General features: G+C 35.8%; 3 protein-coding genes across 4 annotated transcripts; 2 read left to right on the top strand and 1 right to left on the bottom strand.

Annotated features, from left to right (window-relative positions):
* The first annotated feature begins 2910 nt into the window (after nucleotides 1-2910).
* CAC2 (acetyl Co-enzyme a carboxylase biotin carboxylase subunit) lies at nucleotides 2911-9238 on the top strand. Its single transcript, XM_089046368.1, is given in 18 exon segments — nucleotides 2911-3018; nucleotides 3122-3422; nucleotides 3655-3716; nucleotides 4271-4596; nucleotides 4839-4980; nucleotides 5195-5293; nucleotides 5403-5459; nucleotides 6184-6255; nucleotides 6505-6594; nucleotides 6743-6802; nucleotides 7039-7224; nucleotides 7326-7418; nucleotides 7495-7576; nucleotides 7791-7897; nucleotides 8005-8080; nucleotides 8454-8563; nucleotides 9038-9053; nucleotides 9056-9238. Coding segments are annotated over 16 exon segments (1587 nt in total). The 5' UTR covers nucleotides 2911-3018; nucleotides 3122-3422; nucleotides 3655-3671; the 3' UTR covers nucleotides 9082-9238.
* A 623-nt stretch (nucleotides 9239-9861) lies between these two features.
* LOC103323716 (fanconi anemia group D2 protein) lies at nucleotides 9862-11811 on the top strand. 2 transcript variants are annotated; one of them, XM_089046369.1, is made up of 4 exons: nucleotides 9862-10100; nucleotides 10207-10284; nucleotides 10784-10820; nucleotides 11643-11811. In XM_089046369.1, the coding sequence occupies exons 1-3, from the start codon at nucleotides 9987-9989 to the stop codon at nucleotides 10817-10819; spliced, it is 228 nt and encodes a 75-aa protein (XP_088902495.1). In that variant the 5' UTR covers nucleotides 9862-9986; the 3' UTR covers nucleotide 10820; nucleotides 11643-11811. The 2 variants fall into 2 exon arrangements, with proteins under 2 accessions (XP_088902495.1, XP_008223947.1); XM_008225725.3 differs by lacking the exon at nucleotides 10784-10820.
* Nucleotides 11812-12426: 615 nt separating this feature from the next.
* On the bottom strand, nucleotides 12427-16178 carry LOC103323715 (FCS-Like Zinc finger 14-like). The gene is made up of 2 exons (XM_008225724.2): nucleotides 15147-16178; nucleotides 12427-12852 (listed from the first exon to the last, which is right to left on the bottom strand). Exons 1-2 carry the CDS (start codon nucleotides 15692-15694, stop codon nucleotides 12693-12695), a joined length of 708 nt encoding a protein of 235 aa, XP_008223946.1. The 5' UTR covers nucleotides 15695-16178; the 3' UTR covers nucleotides 12427-12692.
* Between the last annotated feature and the right edge of the window lie 5463 nt (nucleotides 16179-21641).

The following is a 21641-nucleotide window of genomic DNA, read 5'->3' as shown; positions in this document are numbered from 1 at the left end:
AGTATGTTCTCATTATAATAGTGTATGATTACATTTGTACATGAGGATGACAAGTGAGATGCCCAGGCCAGGGATCTAGAAGAGAGTCCCCTGCCCTAGAGTCTAGCTCCAAGACTCGGATCCTCTTCTAAGTGGAGAGAAGTCCCTCTTTCATATAGATACTATTCCCTATTTATAAGGAGGTGAAAGTGGGAATTTGTGTAGATTTTCGATGTGGGACTTTGTGCAAGTCGTTATGATGGTGACACGTATCATGGAGATTAGGTTCGGCAGTTTGTGAGCTTGGCAGCTTCAGCAGGTGTCCGCACCCGGAAAAGTGTCTTCCTTCGGTAGTAGAGAAGGCGTGTCTGCCTTGGTGTTAGTCGTTTTTAGGCTGGATATGCTCGGTTGATTATGGTGTAAACAGAGCCAATAGAGAGTGACATGTTACCCGTATAGGAAATAAGCATTTGATCTCCATTGCCATGGTGAATTGTATCATGACCATTGTTCGGGAGACATTGCTGGAGAAGGCTCAGATTCCCAATCATGTGAATGCTGGCACCTGTGTCAGAATACCAAGAAGGGTCATGCAGAGAATGAGTGGTATAAGTGGGACCAGGTGAATGAGGGGTTTGCAGCTGTCCTGCAATATGTAATCTAGCAAATGCAGTGTGCAAGGAGTTGGACACATGTGGACGGGCAAACTGAGAGAGCATAAGACATATCAAAGCAAAATGACTTGAGTCATGTCAGAGCTGATAAGAGGCGGTGGGTGTTGTACCCAAAACACCAAGAGCCGAGGAACGAGAACCATGGTCGTGGTTCCAATTACTGTGCCTGTTATTGTTTCGTGAACCATAATTTGAGAAGGAAGGCCAGGAGGTACCCTGGGAAGCAAGCAAGGCAACCTGTTAAGAGGAAATGGTAGGTCGATGGAGGGACTCTTGAGTCAGAAGACGAGATCGTAGAGCACTAAAATCAGGAAGAGTGTCTAGGCTCTCAAGAGTTGTCACCAACATCTCGTACTCATCACCAAGGCCTCGAAGAACGGTGTTAACCAAGTATGTATTAGAGACTGGTTCTCCTATGGAAGCTTGCTGGTCAGAAATCGATTTGGCCTCCTGAAGATAATCTAAGACAGATCTAGTCCCACGAGAAATCTCATTAAGTCGACGCCGAAGATAAGAGGAGTTGGCGGTTGACTTCTGAGTGAAGTATTTGGAGATAAGAGACCACATGGAGGCAGAGGTTTTGCAGCCAACTACAGAAGCAAGAATGGGTTCTGACAAAGTAGCAGATAGTGTATTGACAAGAGTCTTGTCTGTGCGAACCTAATGATTATAATCGAGAGAAGAGGTGGCTGGAGATAGATGAGTGCCATCAACATAATTGAATAAATCTTGTCCAATAAGGAAGGCTTCAACCTGATGATACCACAAGAGATAGTTACCATCATTAAGCTTCACTGTCACAAGGTGGGTGATGTTGGGGAGAGAATACGTGGCCATGGCAGCAATGGTTGAGGAGGCAGTAGCGGAAGAACTCATCTTAGAGACAGAGGAAGGTGGGGGTGCTGTGATTGTGGTGGTTGGAATCTGAGGTCACAAATCTGGAATGGTTGGGCAGCAACGGAACGAGGTTGTTTAGGTGTTGTGCGACAGGCCTGAGAAGAAGAAAGAAGAGTGGCGCTGTACCTAGAGAAGACAAGAGAGAACATATAGGAAAGAATTTGCGTTGATACCATGAGAGTTTGTGAAATCTGAATTATTATTCTTCTCACTGCTGGAGGAAAATATATATGCAGCCAAGCTAACGTTACAATAGGAAATATATATAAAGGAATTCCTAGTCTATAGGGATTGACAATTAATATAGTTGACTGAAAAGATAAACGGTATATACATCGATTAGCTATAAATCAGGGATATTGTCTAACAAAAATTATAATTTTCCACCTATTTTAAAAAAATGTTTAGAATAAAAGTAACACATCAACATACAAACTATAATAAATGGCTTGTAACTCCATGTCATCTCTAGACTCAAAGTATTGTGTTTAATTCACGCTCGGAACTAGGGTTCAAAACTCTTAAACCATGCAACCTAAAGATCCATAACTCGGGATAGAATTTGCTGTTCTTTTGTTATGCAACGGACATGAAAGGTGCAAGTGCTTCACTTAATGAGAGACGAAAATGGAAATGTGCCAAGGTTAAAAGCAGTCTTGCTAACACATAAGGTAACTCTCATAAGAATGGTTAACGTCAATGATTCTATTTGTATTATGCAAAGCCTCCATTGGCTAGTGTCTTGGAGTCACTCTAAATGGGGAAGTGGGAAGTTGGTCTACAGTTTGCTGATTTTATTGGAGCAATTTATTCAAATGTTGCTCACCAAATTGAGCATCATGTTGCCTTTGCTGAGGGTGTAGCGAATACAACTAGATGCAAAGAGGTGTCAAATGTTTAGGTTTTTTAGGTTTTAGACATAAAAAAATTTTTTTTCACTTTTGGAAAAAGCCAAAGTTTTTTCAAAAAAGACAAAAAAACAACTTAACTTTCAAATCAAAGACATGCAAATATATTGGATTCCTTAGGAAATCTAAAAATAAATAAGGGCATTTTTGTCCATTTTTGCTTCTTTTAAAATTTTTCTCTCTTCTTTTGCTTTTTCCAAAATGTCCCCAAATGTTTCTTGTTAAAGCCTAAACCTGACTTGGTATTAAGCTCTCCATTTATTAGAGAAAAACAAACTTACGCTGGGATGTCAATGTGATGACATACCAAGCCAATAACACGTTGTCATGTATTTTAACTTTTTCATACTACACGTAACTAGCTTAAAATATCATAGAATTACACTACTGTTGCATAAAAGTTCTTCTGCATATGCTGGCATTGATATAGCCAACATCTATAGATGGCTTAATTTTAAGATGGGGTGGCAAGTTTTGGGTGTGACTTCAGTGCTGTCAAATCATAAAGAAAACATAACCATCTGGGAAAGAGAGTGTCTTTGAAACCATATTAACACCATGTAACAACTCTGAAATGTTTACACCAATCCACAAAAACATGGCCATTTCTGATTTTTTTTTAGTAGTTTTTTTTTTTTTGAATTGCAACTTGGAATTGTACAGGTGGCAGAATATCATTGGACAGCGTCATCAACACTTTGAAGACAGATTTCTCTCCATTTGGGCGGAGCTTTTCAAGCAGCAACTCCCCTCGTTTTCATGGACAACTCAACTCTTGATATCTCCCCTCGGACCTTCCCACCTTCTTCTTCTCACTGCTCACTCTCATTATCTCTCCCTTTCTGCTTTCTCGCTCCTCAGCTCTTCGGGTCCCAAAAGCCTTCCCTTTTCTGTTCACATTCAACCCTTGTTCTTCATTAATTCATTCATTCATTTTGATCTTGTTCTGAGACAATTAAGTAAGGTATTTCCATGCCCCAGTATCAAATTTTTATCTTTGAATAGTTTTAGAATGGCAGCAACATCCCATCTCTTTGGGTTGTTGTGGTTTCCTGGCTGATGCACTCTACTGTCTGATTTTGTCGAAAGAGTTTTACCATTTCCAACCAATTTTACCTTTTTTGTTGTTAGTATTCTGCAATGGCAGTGACGCTAATATTGGTTTTTGTTTGTTTGGTGTAATTGGGTTTACTTAGATCGCTTTGTTTTCAAAATGGATGCCATAATGCCCATTTGCAAGACTGTAACACCAACTCCTGTAAGTACCTCTGTTACCCATATTTATTGTACTTTTGGAATTGGGTTTGGTTTTGAATGTTGAGTTGCGTTCTGATTCGTTGGAACTCGAGTGGGTAATCAATGGATCTTAATTCGAAGTTGATAGTGTGTGATGCTGAATCATGTAAGATGGATGCTTATATATAGTGAAATGGATCCACTTTGCAAATGCGTGTTAGTTAGTTTAAGTTCCTAGGTACTGAATTGGTTTACTTTTTATTTCTGTATGGACTGAAGGATGTGGCTTGGTAGATAATTACCTTTTATATCTTCAGTTTTGTAGGAAAGTTCAAAACTTTATGCTTTATCCAATGCAGCCAAACAGATGATAAGTGACAGATCCTAACCGACTACTAGGGAAAAGTAAAATATTGGAATTCCTAGATAAATTAGCATTTACGAAACCAATGAGGTCTGCTTGTTATATGGTCTTCAGAATGCTGCACCTTTTTGCTTCTATTATGATCTCCAGATCTGTTTTCTGGTTTATTTATTTATTTACATTTGTTCTTGGGTTTCTATTGTCAATGGAAGGGCTTATTTTTTGGGAGAACTAGAGAGATACGGAGTTCCCAATGTAGCTTTATGGTGGGAAATAAAGTCAACTTTTTAAGGCAGAGAGCTCAGGGTGCTCAAGTTAGTTTCAAATCCAGGAAGCATGGGGGAGCTCTCCATGCTACATGTCGAGCTGAAAAAATTCTGGTGGCAAATAGAGGAGAAATTGCTGTTCGCGTTATTCGAACTGCCCATGAGATGGGAATACCTTGTGTGGCTGTTTACTCAACAATAGACAAGGACGCACTTCATGTGAAATTGGCTGATGAATCAGTTTGTATTGGTGAAGCAGCAAGCAGTCAGTCGTAAGTGGTTGATCAGTTAAATTTTGTTTCGTTGTTTTTCCTCCTTTTCTCCCTCTGTTATGTTGTGATTAAATGAAAAATTGGAATGGTTTAACATGGAGGTTATGTGGGGAGAACAAGGAATCACTTGTGCACTACATTCTTTAGCTTAGTATCACAATAAGTTTTTGTTTATCCTTTGTCTCAGTTTCTGTTGCAGATGACAATGGTTGAATGGTGTACTTTGATCTGTCTTTCTACAGGTACTTGGTTGTTCCAAATGTTTTATCTGCTGCTATCAGTCGGAAATGTACAATGCTGCATCCCGGATATGGTTTCCTGGCTGAGAATGCATCATTTGTTGAAATGTGCAGAGAACACGGAATCAACTTTATTGGGCCTAAGGTAAAATACTTGAGAATGCATCATTTGTTGAAATGTACAATGCTGCATCGTTTGTTGTGTTTTAATTGCATTTATCTCACTCTAAATATGCCCTATGTCTTAGTGTGAATAGTGATTGATCCATTTAGGTCATGAACACATGGCTCTGTATTTAGTTACTCGTTAATTAATTCATGTACCGATGTGGGACAACTGTTTGCAATTTGGGTTACAGCCTGACAGCATCCGTGTTATGGGTGATAAATCGACAGCCAGAGACACAATGAAGAAAGCAGGTGTTCCAACTGTACCAGGAAGTGATGGATTACTACAGGTATCTACTTTATCCTCAGTTATTATACATTTCAACACCTCCAGACCTAGGTGGTCATTTGAATTGATTTTGTGTTTATTGTTGTCATTTTTTTCTTTTTTGTCAACAGAGCACAGAGGAAGGAATCAGGCTTGCCGATGAGATTGGCTTTCCTGTTATGATCAAGGTAAAGTGTCTTGTCTTAATATATCTCATGATAATCAAAACTCATTATACCTTACTGTGTCTTAGAATTTGCGGTGCACACCCTTTCATGTTAACTCTGAAAATTCAGAAGTTAAAACATATTTCTTAAGCAACAAATTGAATTTTGTTTTTCAATAAAACCTTTTGACTTAATATTATAGACATTTATTAAGTATCAATTGTAAATGTGGTTAATTTAGAGGAATACATGCCTATTTATGTAGGTTAGTCTCTCAAGAATTTAAACTGTTTGATTAGGAAAGACAGAAGCCTACCCAGTAACCTTGCTATAGTGCTAGACTTTGACAATTTACTATCTCAATGAAGGTGAAGATAGTTTTTACGGGTTTTAAAATTTGAGTTTGAATCATGCATGGAGTGGCTAAGAAAGACTTGGCTTAATTCCTAGTACCTTAGGGAATTTGGACTGTTACCTCTGATCTCCGGATAAGGTCGTTTTCATCATTTGGCAGAATATAAACGATCTTATATACTAGTATGGTATTTATCTATATCAATGAATCAAACATGAAAATTTTAAGAGTTCAATGAACTATAACACAGTTACGAGATGAATGGTTATTTTAGGATTCTGACGTTACATTGATATTATCCTTCTAACTCTGTACTAACGGAGCCAATATACTTGTTATCTGTTATTTGATTTGTTTCTTTGAAGTGATAAGCATGTTTTTCCATTTAAGGCAACAGCAGGAGGCGGAGGACGTGGCATGCGTCTTGCTAAAGAACCTGAAGAGTTTGTGAAGTTGTTGCAGGTATGCATTATCTTCCTATTTTGTCTTTGATGATGCCTTCTTTTTTTGTTTGTCTTGTGTGAAAGTATTTATAAAATCATCTTCGGAGGTATATTTTAAATTTGATATTAATTAAGTTTAACTCTACAACTTTGAACTGTTGGGTTCTTAGTTTACTTGGTCTTGTTTTCTGCAAATGAATCTTATATTTTTGTATTTCAATGTTGCTTCCATTATCTTAATTTTCTTCCTCAATTTAATTGTTTGCAGCAAGCAAAGAGTGAGGCTGCAGCTGCTTTTGGAAATGATGGAGTTTATTTGGAAAAGTACATCCAAAATCCTAGACATATTGAATTTCAGGTAATGTACTTGTAAAAGTTCCTGGTTTTCTAGTGTTATTCTTTATATATATATATATTTTTGTCAAGTAATGTTATTCTTTATAATTAGTATTTGATTTGACATTTGATGCCTGCCTGCAACCCCTTGATCCATCCCTTGTGTACAGGTTCTTGCTGATAAATATGGTAATGTTGTTCACTTTGGAGAGCGGGATTGCAGTATCCAGGTACTTCAAGCAGCCTTATTGCCTGCATGAATCTCTGTGAAGGTTTTATTTTTAATTATTGTAATACAGTTTGTCTTCTTAAAAATCTTACTTCTGATTTCTTTAAGGCAAGCAAAAAAGGTCATAACCATACCATATAACTGACTCTTTGCAACTCTAGGATGTACCATCCATTCAATTTTTTTCTTTTCTTAAGAAACTCCTTCCGTTATATGTGTTGAATGTGATCATCTCAGAGAAGGAACCAAAAGCTGCTGGAAGAAGCACCCTCCCCCGCATTAACCCCAGAATTGCGTAAAGCTATGGGTGATGCGGCAGTTGCCGCAGCAGCATCAATTGGTTACATTGGTGTTGGAACCATTGAATTCCTTTTGGATGAAAGAGGCTCCTTTTACTTCATGGAAATGAACACACGTATTCAGGTTAAACTAATCTTTCGAGGATGGCTTTGTTTGGCAAATTTTTTTTTGCTTAGTTATGCTAAATTACTGTTTTTTTTCTTTCTCCCGCAATGGAACCACAGGTTGAGCATCCTGTGACAGAGATGATTTCCTCTGTTGACTTGATTGAAGAACAAATTCGTGTAGCTATGGGAGAAAAACTTCGATACACACAGGTAATTAGTAATTAATTGTGGTAGGACATATATGACCCTTCCTGTTCAATGTCTGATGGAGGTTGCTCCACTACAGGATGAGATAGTGCTCAGAGGACACTCAATTGAATGTCGTATCAATGCAGAAGATGCTTTTAAAGGATTCCGACCTGGGCCAGGTATGTGTACATAGCTATGTTCTGGTTCCCTCAGTCTTTTCTGTTATCTTGTATTGGTTTTACCGGGTGCAGCTAAACCCTGAAGAATGTCCAAGTTAGTTCAGCAGTCAAGGCTTCCATGGATTTTATTACGTTCGTGCGTGCACTGGATTTAACAATGACATTTTGTACTCATTTTATCTTTAGCATACGTAATCTTTTGCCTTTTTTACAGGAAGAATAACTGCCTACTTACCATCTGGAGGTCCCTTTGTTAGAATGGATAGCCATGTTTATCCTGATTATGTGGTTCCTCCAAACTATGATTCCCTTCTTGGAAAGGTTTGTGGACCAATATACCGTTGCTAGCCATGGTTTCTCATATACATATGTACAGTATAAATTTTAGGTTTCAGGCTCCTTTATGCAATTTTTCTCTCTTAATGTAGCTTATTGTTTGGGCACCAACAAGAGAAAAAGCAATTGATCGAATGAAGAGGGCTCTTGACGACACTATTATAACAGGTAAGTAATAAAGTTCATTGTTGTAATCCTTCCGTTTTACTTACTATTTGTGTCAGCATAATTGTACTTTGTGTGAGCCAATTGATAGCATTGTCAATAGAAAAGAAGGGTAGGCCATTAGGCCCAGGCTTCGTCCCTTCCTTGTACCTAAAAAGAAAGTAAATAGAGGGGTTTAGTTGTATTTGTTGATTTCTTGTTTAAAGTTTCCAGTCAGTTCAATTCATATTCTCAATCTACAATTTTTTCTTTATTCATGACTGTGAATGTAGTTAGCTAGATATGTTTTTCTGTTCATTCATGGCTGTGTAGTTAGCTAGACATATTTTTCTCTTTATTCATGGCTATTAATTTAGTTATTGCCTTTATTCCACAGGGGTTCCCACAACCATTGAATATCATAAACTTATCCTTGATATAGAGGATTTCAAAAATGGGAAGGTTGATACCGCTTTTATTCCAAAGCATGAAGAGGAGCTCGCCGCGGTAAGAAGCTAGGCTAACCCTGAACATAATTTTGCTGGTGAGGTTTTGATTTTTCATTATGGGTTCATGTGGAGGTTATGGATGGTGAATGGGGGTCAGGTGTTACCCATCTTTTTTTGGTGAAGTAAGTCAACTAGAAACAAGCTTCAAACTCTAATTAGGTAAAGGTTTAATCAGTCAAATAACTTTGGATCTTCGTAAGTTATTTAACATTCAGCTCTACATCCAGTATGTAAGTCCTGGAGAGTTTGTTATCTTTGCATCTGGCATTTGATATATTACGTTACCTTACCCATTCTGAAGAAATTGTATCATTAGATGAAGTGGAGATTTTACTTGCACAATAATTTTTATATTTAAAAACTAAAAACAGATTTCATTACGTTTTAGTGGGTTATTGTTTATTCCCTTGTGATAGGTTTTTATTCATCCAAATTTGGTTATATTTACTAACACCCTTTTCTGTGCCTACAGCCCCAACATTTGGTGCCAAAGAACTAGCTGCTGCATCTGCTTGAAGTGCTACCATCTGCTCTAGTCGACCACGTTAGAAAAGCTGCAAATCCTTCACTTTTTTTATTTTTTATTTTTATTATTATTTTTAATAGCACTGGGAACATTGACATGCCTTGCATATGAGAATTCCATTTGAAATTTTGATATGTTCCGTTTCAATTGGGTGTTCAAACTTGTTTTGCGCACCATATATGTAGAAATGATGAGGGTCTTGCAAACTATCCATGTTAAGCAAGGATGCTTCCTTCATTGTTAGGTTTAATCTAAAAATACCATTTTGACGCTTCACCCGTTATAGTAAATAGAAAAGAAAAAAAAGACATTTTTTTGAACTAAAAACTCAAATGAAATGCATTTCACAAAATAAGTTCCTTATTCAAACATCCAACGTAAGAAACAATTTTAGAAGATGTTCAAATTGCATAGTCATTAGCTTAAAATTGAAATAAAATAAAATAACTAAATTTTTAAGGATTTTGTGTCTTGGTTACAATCTGTTCTTATGTCCATTCATTATGAATTTTTCATAATAACATGTCCCTCCGTTATCAATGTGACTCAAACACTGAATTTTTCGTATGTGTTATCGGATTCAGTCAAAAAAAGTCATTAGCCACGAAAAATCAATACAAGCTATCTTTAGGTGATAAATGCATGCACACACCCCTAATAATTCAGGAGGTATATGTGCAAAATTCATTTTGTTTTATATATTAAAAACTCTAGTTATTTATTATATATAAAAAAATAATCGCTAACAAAAAATAGTCTTTTTCTTGAAGGTGTTGGGAATTTTTTAGAAGCTCTCGCTCTATGATTGTGATTAAACATTCGTCCTCGCCTTGATCAGAACATAAAGCTCGTAACATTTCTGTGAATCGCAAAACCCCAAAAAAGAACACAAAATATGTTAAGAACTCGTTTGCTCTGGTTCGGTCTTGGGTTTTCGTTGACAGGAGCTGCGATTTCTCACCTGGTTTGGAAAGATCTTCTGGTGGACCGCTGCGCTCTTTCCTCTGATGTAACCTACCAACCCATCAACTCTCTCTCTCTCTCTCTCTCTCTCTCTCTCTCTCTCTCTCTCGTTTTCCTTTCAAGTTTTCATTTTTCTTTGGGGGTTTTTGTAGGTGAAGCAAAAGTTTGATGCTCTTGAAGGTAGAATCGTGAACCTCGAGCGTTCTTTATCAGAGCCGAATCCCGCTCAGGTTATGGTTTTATTTGATTTCATTTTGTATTATTTTTGTGATTTTGTTGAATTTCTGATAGTTTTATGCTAATGCTCTTGACCCATTCATCCCAATTTTGTTAGAACTAATTATTACCCAAGACCCCTCTCATAAATTTCAAAATAAAGGACAATTGTTAAGCATAGATGGTGAGTTTTAACAATGCCAATGATTTTCTAAATGGATATTGGTCATAAAGTGCATGTCTTGATGAAATTGCTGATTGAACTTTGCGAACATTTGTCCAAAGTAAACACAGCTCAAAGCATACGGCATGAATTGTGGGATTCAATTGCAGCATTCTCAATTTAGATTAGCATATTTGTATGTCAAGTTACTCTCTCTCTTGTGTCTGTTTCTGAGTGGGAAAAAAACCAATGTGGAGTATCCGATGTTATGATCTATGCATAGACAGAATCTCGATCATGATTACAAATATATGCCTAAATTGATATGGTGCATTGTTATGATGTTTCAGAGAGGGAAGGTCCATTGGCACCAAGTGGAGCCATAAGGTAGATTGTCTACGAGGAGCTTTTCTTGGAAAATTGATAGATGAAAGTAATTAGATGTTGTCTGAGTTCAGTAAGTTTGGTTAGAGTAAAGTACAAGAATAAGATTGATGTAGTGTGAAGGCAAACATCATCATGCTCATATGCTGGGAAATATTCATTGGGTGTCTGGTTTACACAAACATTCGTTAGATGGCTACTTGTGCAGTGATTTGGAGTCACATATGAGTTGATGTGTTCCAATTGTATAATGGTTTATGAGTTCGTAAAATGGGATGTGGGTTAAACTAGTATGCTGATTCTAAGAAACAGAACTATTGAAGAGCACCACTTTCTCTGGTCCATTCAGGATGAACAATCTGTCCTGTCCCGTTTAGCATTCACAATGTTGGATGAATTTTAGTGTTGGAGGAAATGAAGTTGTATTGTCATGAGTGGCCTAGTGCTTTCTAGTTTTCTACTGTATGCGAGCTCCTGTTGACAACCTTTTTGGGGTCAAACTGGCCAACAATTTAGTGTGGAGCAAGCGTATGGGATATACATGGGCTTAAGTTTAACTACTTACACTTGACATCGTAAATTGTTTAATGGCTTAGCCAATGTGAAACTTATTTGAACTGATCCATTTATAGGAAAAGAAAATATAGTCTTCTATAATAAAAAAAGAAAGCAGAAAAAAAATAGTGTCTTTTATATGTCGACCTTTTTCTTTGAGAGAGTTTCTGCACATAGATTTGGTTGTTCAGATCTGTTTTCCAATCGTTCTCCGTTACTCTTTGAACAACACAACTAACTTAGTGATTGTATTTTACTTCTATTTGGCAGGTTGAGGACTAGATTTTACTTGGAGCTCAATGAAGTTCTGGCTTTCCCTCCTTGTTATCGACTTTATTTGGGTTTTTTGATGCTAAGTTGAACATGATTCTTTGTTAAAGATCATAATGTACTAGCTCTCTGCATTAAAGTCTCATTACTAAATTACTCTCGGCTTATATACTTCATTGTGACTATATTGCTGCTATTTAGGGTCGCAATGTGACTCTTGATAGCAGTAATATAATATTATACGAATCTTTGTAGAATGAGAGGGTTGTTTTAGGTTTTGCTATAATCTAGATTTTTATTTCAAGGACTCCGAGTGATGGTTTTACTTTTCAACTTCTGGTGTATGACAAATATGTTGATCTAACCATGACACAAATCTTATACAGTTTTATGATTAATAAAAAAAAGTTATTAGTTGGAAATATACATAACAATACCGAGTGATGTAGACATTACAGAAGAATTAAAATATAAGCCCATCTCTAAGTGCATAATATGCCCCAATTTTATTTTATTTTTGTCGAATAACACGCCCCCATTTTATAACACTTTTTTTAAGTCGCCAAAAATTGTAGGAAAGTATAGCCCAGTTAGTTGAGCTCTTTCATCTCAACCCATGTGAGCGGAAATTTGAAACTTCCATGCACTTAATGAATATGTGTGTAAACCAGACACCCAATTAATACTTGTGTAAACCCCCCAATCACTTGTGCAAAAAAAAAAAATTAAAATTAAAAAAATTACAAAATTACAAAATTTAAAAAAATAGCATAACATCAGGTGCTCCTTGTAACAATTATGACTGGCATTTCATACAATACAAACTATAAATCTCTCTTTCAGGTTCATATTAGTTCACAACTTCTCAATAAAATTTCTCCAATCTTAAAAAAAATAATTCTGGCAATTTGAATAGATGACTGTAGAGACTGCCTGCTTGAACCCTCTCAATTTTTATCTACTGTGTCTTATCCCGGTTATACCCAGTTTTATTCTCATAACATTTCCCATCCTTTTCTATTATTTACTTATATAGGTTTGTAAAAATGTTCATGCCACAGCGACCCCCGCCAAGAAGACCAGCGGACTAGAGCAGGGTGACACAGAGTAATCCATTGATTTTATTGCTTCAGATCTGCACTTCTCTTTGTGATCGTCGCTTCTAATGTGTTTGTCGCGGCACTCAGTGCTGCAAAATGCTTTTTCACCTCTGCAAACAAGGGGAATTGAATGCTTTGTTAGTGAAGAATCTAAGTTGCATCCGGACAGAAGATGCCAAGTGTATTGCAAAGACCATCCCCATTTTCAAAGTTATCAGTTGACATCCCAACCATTCCAAACAATTAAGCACCACATGCAATAGCAAACAAGAACCACAATTCCAAAAGCAAATTCTTTCGCTATCACAAAATATCTCAATTATTAAGAGACCTGAAAATCAGATATTGGAACAAAACAAAACCAGGTGGAATTCTCTCAATCAAGAATTGCACCTAAATATCTCACCAACCTGGAGTTTAAAACTGGCCTACCTAGAATCTTGTCTACAATAATGTTATATCTCTTAACACAATGCATATATTCATTCAGAAAGCTGTCAAGATGAAATTTCGAGATTCTAAGACATTGAAGTATACTTTCAAGCATAACTCAAACGTTAGAATATTTAATCTAATGCAATTCTCCTAACCACATATGCAAGTGCAGGAAAGAGAAGAATTTCAAGTACGCATATAACTGACAAATATTACTGCTTCATTTTGTTGCCAGAAAGAGAAAGCAGTAGTATTAAATGTCAAGGTGATTCTCCAAATTATGGATGCTCCATAACTGAAAAGACTACTCCAATTTTTCGCTAAGAAGATAAAGAAAAGAGAACTTTGCTCAAAAGAGAACAATTTTGCTCACTGCCTTCAGTTATGGTGCAGCATTACCGCCCTACTCAACATTTTCCACGTCTAACAGGTGTGGTTATATTTATTACAAAAATTCACCTTAGATAATACGTATAACATGTGGATGCATTGAGCAGAGTCGTAATGCTACATCATGGTAAAAAGTGATCAGCAAAATTGTCTTCCAAAAGAAATGACCACTTTCTTATAGGAGTACCAGTACACATCTACCCACTCAACGGTATCTTTAATACCAAACAAATGGCTCCAATCAAAGATGTAACTTGCAAGTGGTTATTAAGGAAACAGCTGTCATTCTATCCTAAGTTTCTAAGGAGGCTGGCTTCAATGAATACTAAGACAAAGAAAACCTGGCATTACTTCTTAAGCATGCAACAGTCTAATGACAATTAATAGTCAAATGATTGGTGTACAGCCTGGCATAAAAAATTATACTGACATGTTCATAAAATTAAGACCAATTTCCATATAACATTAACACAGAATAGAATCTGTTCCAATCAACAAAATGAGAACCGAAGTTGAGGATTTGAGAGTGATAATCAATCCATGTGCTATATATTGCTGTTAGAGTACTCAAGTCCAATCAACATTGACCGTAAATTACTTTGCCTGGCCTGCTTGTATTTTACACTTCAATACATTACTGGAATAACTACTAGCAGTTTGGAAAATGACAAGGCCAGAACTAATAATCAGCTGAATCAAGCTGTGCATGTTCCTTGCAGATAACAACATGTACAGTCTACGTAACAATCACATAAGATTTCCTGTCCACATTTCTGAAATAATATCCAAATCCTAATGGAAACAACCATTCATACAGCTTCTGTACTTAGAGCAGTCACTGAAGAAGGCAAAATCATTCTTAACAAGGTGTTTAACAAAGGAACTAAATCCTTTAAGAAACATTCAATGACAACTCATAACTTAAACCTTGATAAATAAATAAAAATCAAGCAAAATTTGTTAGTAGAACAAGTAGAAGAACACCAACCGGCTATACCACATAAGGTAATCTCTACTCAGAAGAGAAAATTACAAATAAGGTAAAAGTATCAAGCTGCGGATACAGATCTATCAGTCACATCCTCCCGCCAAGACCAACGAATTACCATAGATCAAAATCCTATGAAATGAACTGACCAATTTGTTAAGCATTAGCGGTATCACCCTAAACTTAAAATCTATTGCTAAACTAGCAAAGAAGCGAAGCATCGTACATCTCCAAGATTGGTCAATTCATACATACCTCTAAAATAACAATCAACCCAAATTCAAATCCACTCAAAACATAATCTCCCACACAAGACACCATAATAAATAAGCAAAAATTAAGCTATATTCAAAGTTCTGTAAAAGTTTGACTAAGCCATATTCAAAATTTTCTAAAATTCTGACTATGCCATATTCATATTCCAAAATCTTCTAAATCATGCTTCACCAAATCATTCATCGAAGGGGGAGAAAGACTACCAAATACACACTAAACACTGATCCTATATAAATTTCAAACTGAATTAATTCATAACAACACATCAAATGAACATAAATATATGTACATATATAAACATAATTTTTTTTTTACCTGTACATGAAAATGTCCAGTCCATGAAGCTGCTTGTTGCAAAGATAACAAGAACTGAGAAAATCAGAAGCCCAAAACTCTCTACCCACTTCACCAACACTCACTGGTGAAGCAGAGAACACCCCAGAGGCCACAACACCAGAACTGGGATCATTAACAACTCCACTAAGCTTATCATCAAAATAAACACGTTTCCTTGTCAAATTGTTACCAAAATGAGAAATCACACAAGTATAACTCTCAGACAATTCATCCACCACAACCCCTGGCCTCTCCATATTAAACCCACCTCTGAAATTAGCAGCAGGTTTAGCTGCAGAGACTATGGGGATTGGGCTTGACCTTGGTGACTTTTCAGACGAAGCCACTTCATTGGGGTTGCTCAAATCAGTCATGGCAGCCACTATGCCAAGTCCAACCACACCCTCTTGAAAATTTCTAGGAGATTTGATTGAATTGGGATACTTATCAGAGGAAACTGACTCAGAGAACGTAGTGAAGAGTGAGAGACTGATGGTGGGTCTCTTTTTTCCGGAAAAATTCTCCATCTTCCAGGAAAATCTGCAATTGGGTACCCTCAGATTCTCTTACTTTGTCAAATGATTGTCAAAATGTTTAGCTAGTTTAAAGGAGGATTGTCAAAGCTGTGGAAGACTGAGATAGAGAAAGAGTCGGGACTCTTTTTAGGTAACCAGGAAAGATTGGAGATCTAGAGAGAGAGGTAGAGCTTTGTGCTAAATTCAGAGGGAGTGAAGTAGAAGCAATGAAGCAAGTAGAGGGATTCTTTTTTGGAAAAATTCAGTGCAGCTTTGAGAGAAGTACCTCCTCTTTCTCTCTCTAATCTATAAAACTTCAGTTTTTTTCCTAGAGAGAGAAACCTGTTAGAGAGGAAGAGGCAGAGAGAGAGAGAGAGAGAGAGAGAGAGAGATGCAGAGGAAGACCACCTTTCAGGTCTCTCTCTGGTCTTCTCTAACGCCTGTGATTTCAGGGGAAAGGGCAATATAAGCACTTCCTCTTCCTACCATAACAATTATATTTTTATTATATTCTTCTTGCAAGTAATACAATTTTTTTATTTTGCAAACATTACAGAAATAATTGATTCTGGAGTTCGACAGTTTGTAATAATTGTTGGTTGTCACTTTCCTTATTCTTTCCTTTTCTTAAATTGGCCCCTCCATGTTTACGTTAATGAATTTTACCCCTTGAGTTGTTAGATTCTTTCTTTTTCAACTTTAAATTTTGTGTGCCAGAAAAAAAAAAAAAAAAAAAAGGACTATTGTATTTGTGGTCTAGCAAAAAGAGCTCTAATATTAATATTGAGTGAGTTCAAAAATGATTTTATTTGTCTACTTGAGATTCTTTGTTCTATTATTGTTGCTTTGTACCAATCCCTCAAGTGAATTCAAAGAAGGGTATAATTGAATGAGAAATGTAGTTCCCATTCAAAAGAATATTTTACTTATAAGAGTACGATTCTCCATTTTTTTTTTTTCCATTCAAATATTTCTAGGTTACATTTTGAAGGAATTTTTCCCATAGTTCCAATCGTGCCATGTAACTAACTAATTTCAAAAGTAACTGCATTTTGCTTTAATAAAGACTAGATCCTTTGGCACACGCTTGAATATATTTCTACGACATATTTTAAAAGAATTTTACCCATAGCTTCAACCGTGCCATGTAACTAAGTCGAAAGTCATTTTCAAAAGTAATTGTATTTTGCTTTAATAAAGACTACCGTGTGATCGTGTGCCAATTGGATTTTTCTTACACCGAGTTTTATTATTATTTTTTTTAATATTCAAATGGAAAGTTTTGAAAGTAGTTATCTCAAGTCCCAAATAACATTTATGCGGAGGCAAATTGACACTGATCATAAAGTTCAGAGGACAAATTGGCATATTAATAACTTATTCAAAGTATAAAAAGGGCAATATATGTGCTAAGAGTATTCTCTTATTCAGTGGCCGCACGTTATTATTATGCAGAAGTTATTATAAATAAGGAGAAAAGTAGAGAGAGGTAGTAGAAATTATATATGGTGCCCGCACAATAATAATGTATAGATATCCGTATTTGAGAAAATCTATATATATAAAGCAAAATACCCTTATATTGGCAAATTTTCACTTAAATTCCTCATTTAAGTAAAATTTTCGCTACACAACTACTTCATTTTAAAAGAAGAAATACGTAAAACAATACTCTTTCATGTCCAACAAATTTTTTCTAATTTCATAAAAAGAACAAAAGTTCTTTTAGAAAAGAATTATTGAAAGAAAAAAATACATATTGACACGTGTGTGGGAAGCTAGTTAATATTATTATTTATTTTCTCTAACAAGGTCGTTCTTGATGGAAAAATACAACAACCCTTAAAAATTATTGATGAATTTCGGCTCATTTAAACCTTCATCATCCTTTTTGTTAGCCTTTGCGCTTTTTTATTTTCCAGTAATGCTAGGGACACTAACTTTGTGCACCAAATTCAAGTCTCAAATAATATGGTACATGAAAAACCTATCGCAAATTAAATTTACCATTTTCTAATAATTGGAAGCACCAAGTTTGAGTATACAAGAATTTTCTAACAATGCAAGCAAATATCAATGTCCAACCAATCCTAGATTTCACAAAATTGCATTGGGTGATATGAGCTAACCATGCCCAAAACTGGAAATCGGTTACAAAAAATCAATCAGCTCTGATTCCCATGCCCTAATTAGAACCAGAAGGACCATTGTTGGCATCATGTTGAAGAAAAAGAAGCATCCATATATAGCCATTGTTTTGCTAAGAAAAAGAAAGGGACACTTGACATTAGTGCCTATACCTAATAACGTCCCTCTATGGGGGGATATGCTCTGGCATCTTGAAAAGGGAGAGCAGCAAAGGGTGCAGCCAAAAATATTTGGTTGCTTTTGAATCCTTACCGTTTAAGTTTTATGGCTTTTCCACAGCCCCATAATTAATTTTCCAGAGAAATCACAAAAATAAAAACCTGCTGATTAAATAGAATAGAACTAGTGTTTCTGTAAGTGTTTTGAAGCTTTTATTTTATTTTTCTTGTGTAAAAGAATTCTTCGTGTGTGTAAGCCTTTTATTTTATTCTTTTTAATGAACATATTCGTTACTTTATTTGTTTATTTATTTTAATGAAAGGTATGATTTGAACTCTTGTCATGACATTGGAGTAAACTGTTTTATCATTCAAGTATTAATTCTTTATTATATATTGATTAACCAGCACTTAATCTAACGATACTTATGTCACTAATATTAAAATATGCCAAAATTCACATCTCATTATCTTTCGGCACTTAAAAAAAAAATTGTATTCATTATTAAGGATAGGTGGTGAGCGAAAATGATGTCTCTGTAAATTATTAAGAAAAAAACGACTTATTGGGACAATTTGTGTGTAAAAAAAATGGTGAGTGGAGGTAGTCGTCCTCATTTGCCCGGCGTGGCATGAATGATCAATCAATTAGGAACATATCAAGTAGGTAACAACAAAATGTGGTGAAAACTATAGTAAAAGGATATATAACCTACAAAAGATTATTCTCAATTAGATAGGTATATTTGCAAAGGAATACCAAAGAATTTGAGACAGAGTTACAAAATTGTGAAAAGTAAAGGACGGATTCTCAAATACCCTAAAAGAAAAAAGCATTGACAAGCAACCTACCAAGGCCACCATGCAAAAAGCCAACAAAGGAAAGGAGACAAGATGAGTTTGTGGTCAATGATTTCACATTTCTTGTCACATAAAATATAAACATATAGAAAGCAATAATAAGTGGGGACAAATCTAAAATATCAGTGATTATAACTTCTGCGAACCTGGTTCTCTTCTCTTCTCTTCCCTTCTCTTCTCTTCTCTTACATTAACTGCTCCATTTTCCTATGACAATTCAAAGTCTCAGATACACACCATTTTGGGAGGTTTACTATAAGCTGGTACCCCTAGGGCTCTTGGAACCACACCTTCCATAGAGATGACAAAACCAAAATGAACCTAGAAAAATTTCAAGATGCTTGCATATCACAAAGAAAATATGTATATGATGTGAATGCCTTCAATTTTTTTTTTTGGAGTAATAGTGCTAATTGAGAGCATTTTTTGTTTGTTTTTGTCAACTAAAGAACTTTATTGAAGAAAGAAGTCAGTACAAGGAGAAAAACTTATCTACACCGAAAATGCTATGGTGATAATATGCTAAGTCAATTAAGTATTATCATCCATAATGTGTGATTGACTTAAAATACCGCTGCAATAACTTCTCGTTCCATAGAAATCCTCTCTAGTGGCACAATCTACCAATCACATGCAAATTCATGCACTGAAAATGCCCCAAATATAAAATATGAGGAGGATCACATACAAGTACAAGTTGCTCCTACCACTATTCTAATAATTGCCACACACATATTCTTCAATGATCATTTTCCCTATTTGTTTTTCCTTCAATAAATATATTCTGAAAAACTATGGCCCATAGAGATGACAGATCAAGATGAGCACTTGAACAAACTAACATTTTAGGTCTCATTCCATAAGTTTTATAATCCAACTGAGTTGAAAAAGTACCCAACAGCATTGTTGTGTGAACTTTTGAGGACATGCCAACAAAAGCATAAAACCTAGCTTTTGATAATCATTCTCCTTTTCATCCGCCAGTGGTTGAATTGTATGCTCAATATTTCAATTGGCTGCCATCGATTCATATATATATATATATATATATATATATATATATATATAGAGAGAGAGAGAGAGAGAGAGAGAGAGCATTCTACTCACTAATTAACCATGTATGAATTAAAAACCACAAGATATATGGCCCTGTCATTTTTCTACTATTTTAATTTATATTCTTCAAATCTAAATGATTTGATTTGGACCACTGCGCATATACAGAGTAAGAATTATTATTTATAGAAAACATCTTACTTTTCTTGCAGATATTCTAATTTAATTGTTTCATGTTTCTTACGGCAAGTAGCTTCATATCCATGCATTGCCGTATAGATAAAGGTTGCCTAATCTAATGGTGTACAATTGAATCAACTGATTGTCCCTTTTTCAAAAGAGTTCTGCTATTTCCATCTCATTGTCCTATTTTTCTACTTACCATGTAAATTTAAAAAACACAATTCTATCTGTCAACTCATCATTATTCCTATTCTTCATTCCAATATATTATTCTTCTTCCAATTATTTTCAATCACAATTCCAGAAAAATCCCCGAAAAACAACATGTGAAATTGGACAGGCCGGCTTGTAACTAGACATACCATCTCTACCTAAAGATACGGCTGTGCACTGTCGTCAAATCTCATTACCAGACACTAAACAGAGTTCTTACTAAAAACACAGAATAATTACGTATATATCATGTGGTTTCCATGGCTGAGAGTAGAGACAAGTTGGCAGTAAGAATTATTCCTAACTCAAATTGTTTATTTCCTTTAAAATTATTTATTTTTAGTTTCACAAAAATATTAAAAAAGATTCGTAGTTCATTTGTAATACATGCGTTAATGTTGCAGTTGGATTCGGAAAGAAACAAACTAGCCCAGTATGCGATTCAGTTTATGGTGCAGAGGAGGGTGATTCGTGTACTTTTGTTGTTGATAAGTTCAATTTGAGTTTTGATTTCTTCCTTTCTATCAACCCTAATATCAATTGTGACAACTTCTTTGTGGGTCAATGGCTTTGTATTGAAGGGACTGCAAACTGAGTTTCGAGTTTGGTCTGCAGGTTGGTGTTTGACAAGGATGAGGGGAGAATAGGTGGGTTACGGGAAATAAGAAGTCATTTTACGGGAAATAAGACAGAATGTCGGAAGTCATTTTACAAAGAGGTAATTTTGTTTTTAAAATTTTGAAGATAAGGTGGATGGGGAAATAGGATAAGGGAGTAGAAATAGCAGCACTCTTTCAAAATTAGTGTCTTTAGGCATCTTTGCAATTGCTTGCTGGCCTCAAATCTAATATGGAATTTATGTTGTCATAATACAGAATGCGTCACTAAATCGAGGTGTGAAAGCCAACTCCAGTTCCCACATTATCGGAGTCTTTGTGGTTGATGGACTTTTTTGTGTGTTTTTCTTGGGTAAGATAGGGATGGCACAAATCTCCTTCAGGCTGGATTTCTGTCTGGTCCCCAACCCTAATAGGAGAGATTTCGAGGCAAAATCAAGGGAGGGAACTGAGGATTTAGGCCGGTTTGGGATGTGGCCCTCCTACGAGGGATGGTATTGCCAGCATCGTTGTTGAGTTGAAAAATCAAGGCCTTTAGTTATGCCGGCATTGTTTGTTAAATTTGGCTTGTCTACTAGTCATAATATGTTTTCGTTTGAGAAATGCCTTGATTTCATCTTTTTCAACATTGCCCACACTAATGATGATATGCTGAACAATCGGACCAATACTTCCAAAGACCAAAGGAACAAAGCTTTGGATACCAATGAGGCTGTCAAGGGT

Source organism: Prunus mume, linkage group LG2, assembly GCF_029339155.1.
Source record: "Prunus mume cultivar Tortuosa linkage group LG2, ASM2933915v1, whole genome shotgun sequence".
NCBI classification, from domain to species: domain Eukaryota; kingdom Viridiplantae; phylum Streptophyta; class Magnoliopsida; order Rosales; family Rosaceae; genus Prunus; species Prunus mume.
This window is presented reverse-complemented; position numbering and strand designations above follow the sequence as displayed.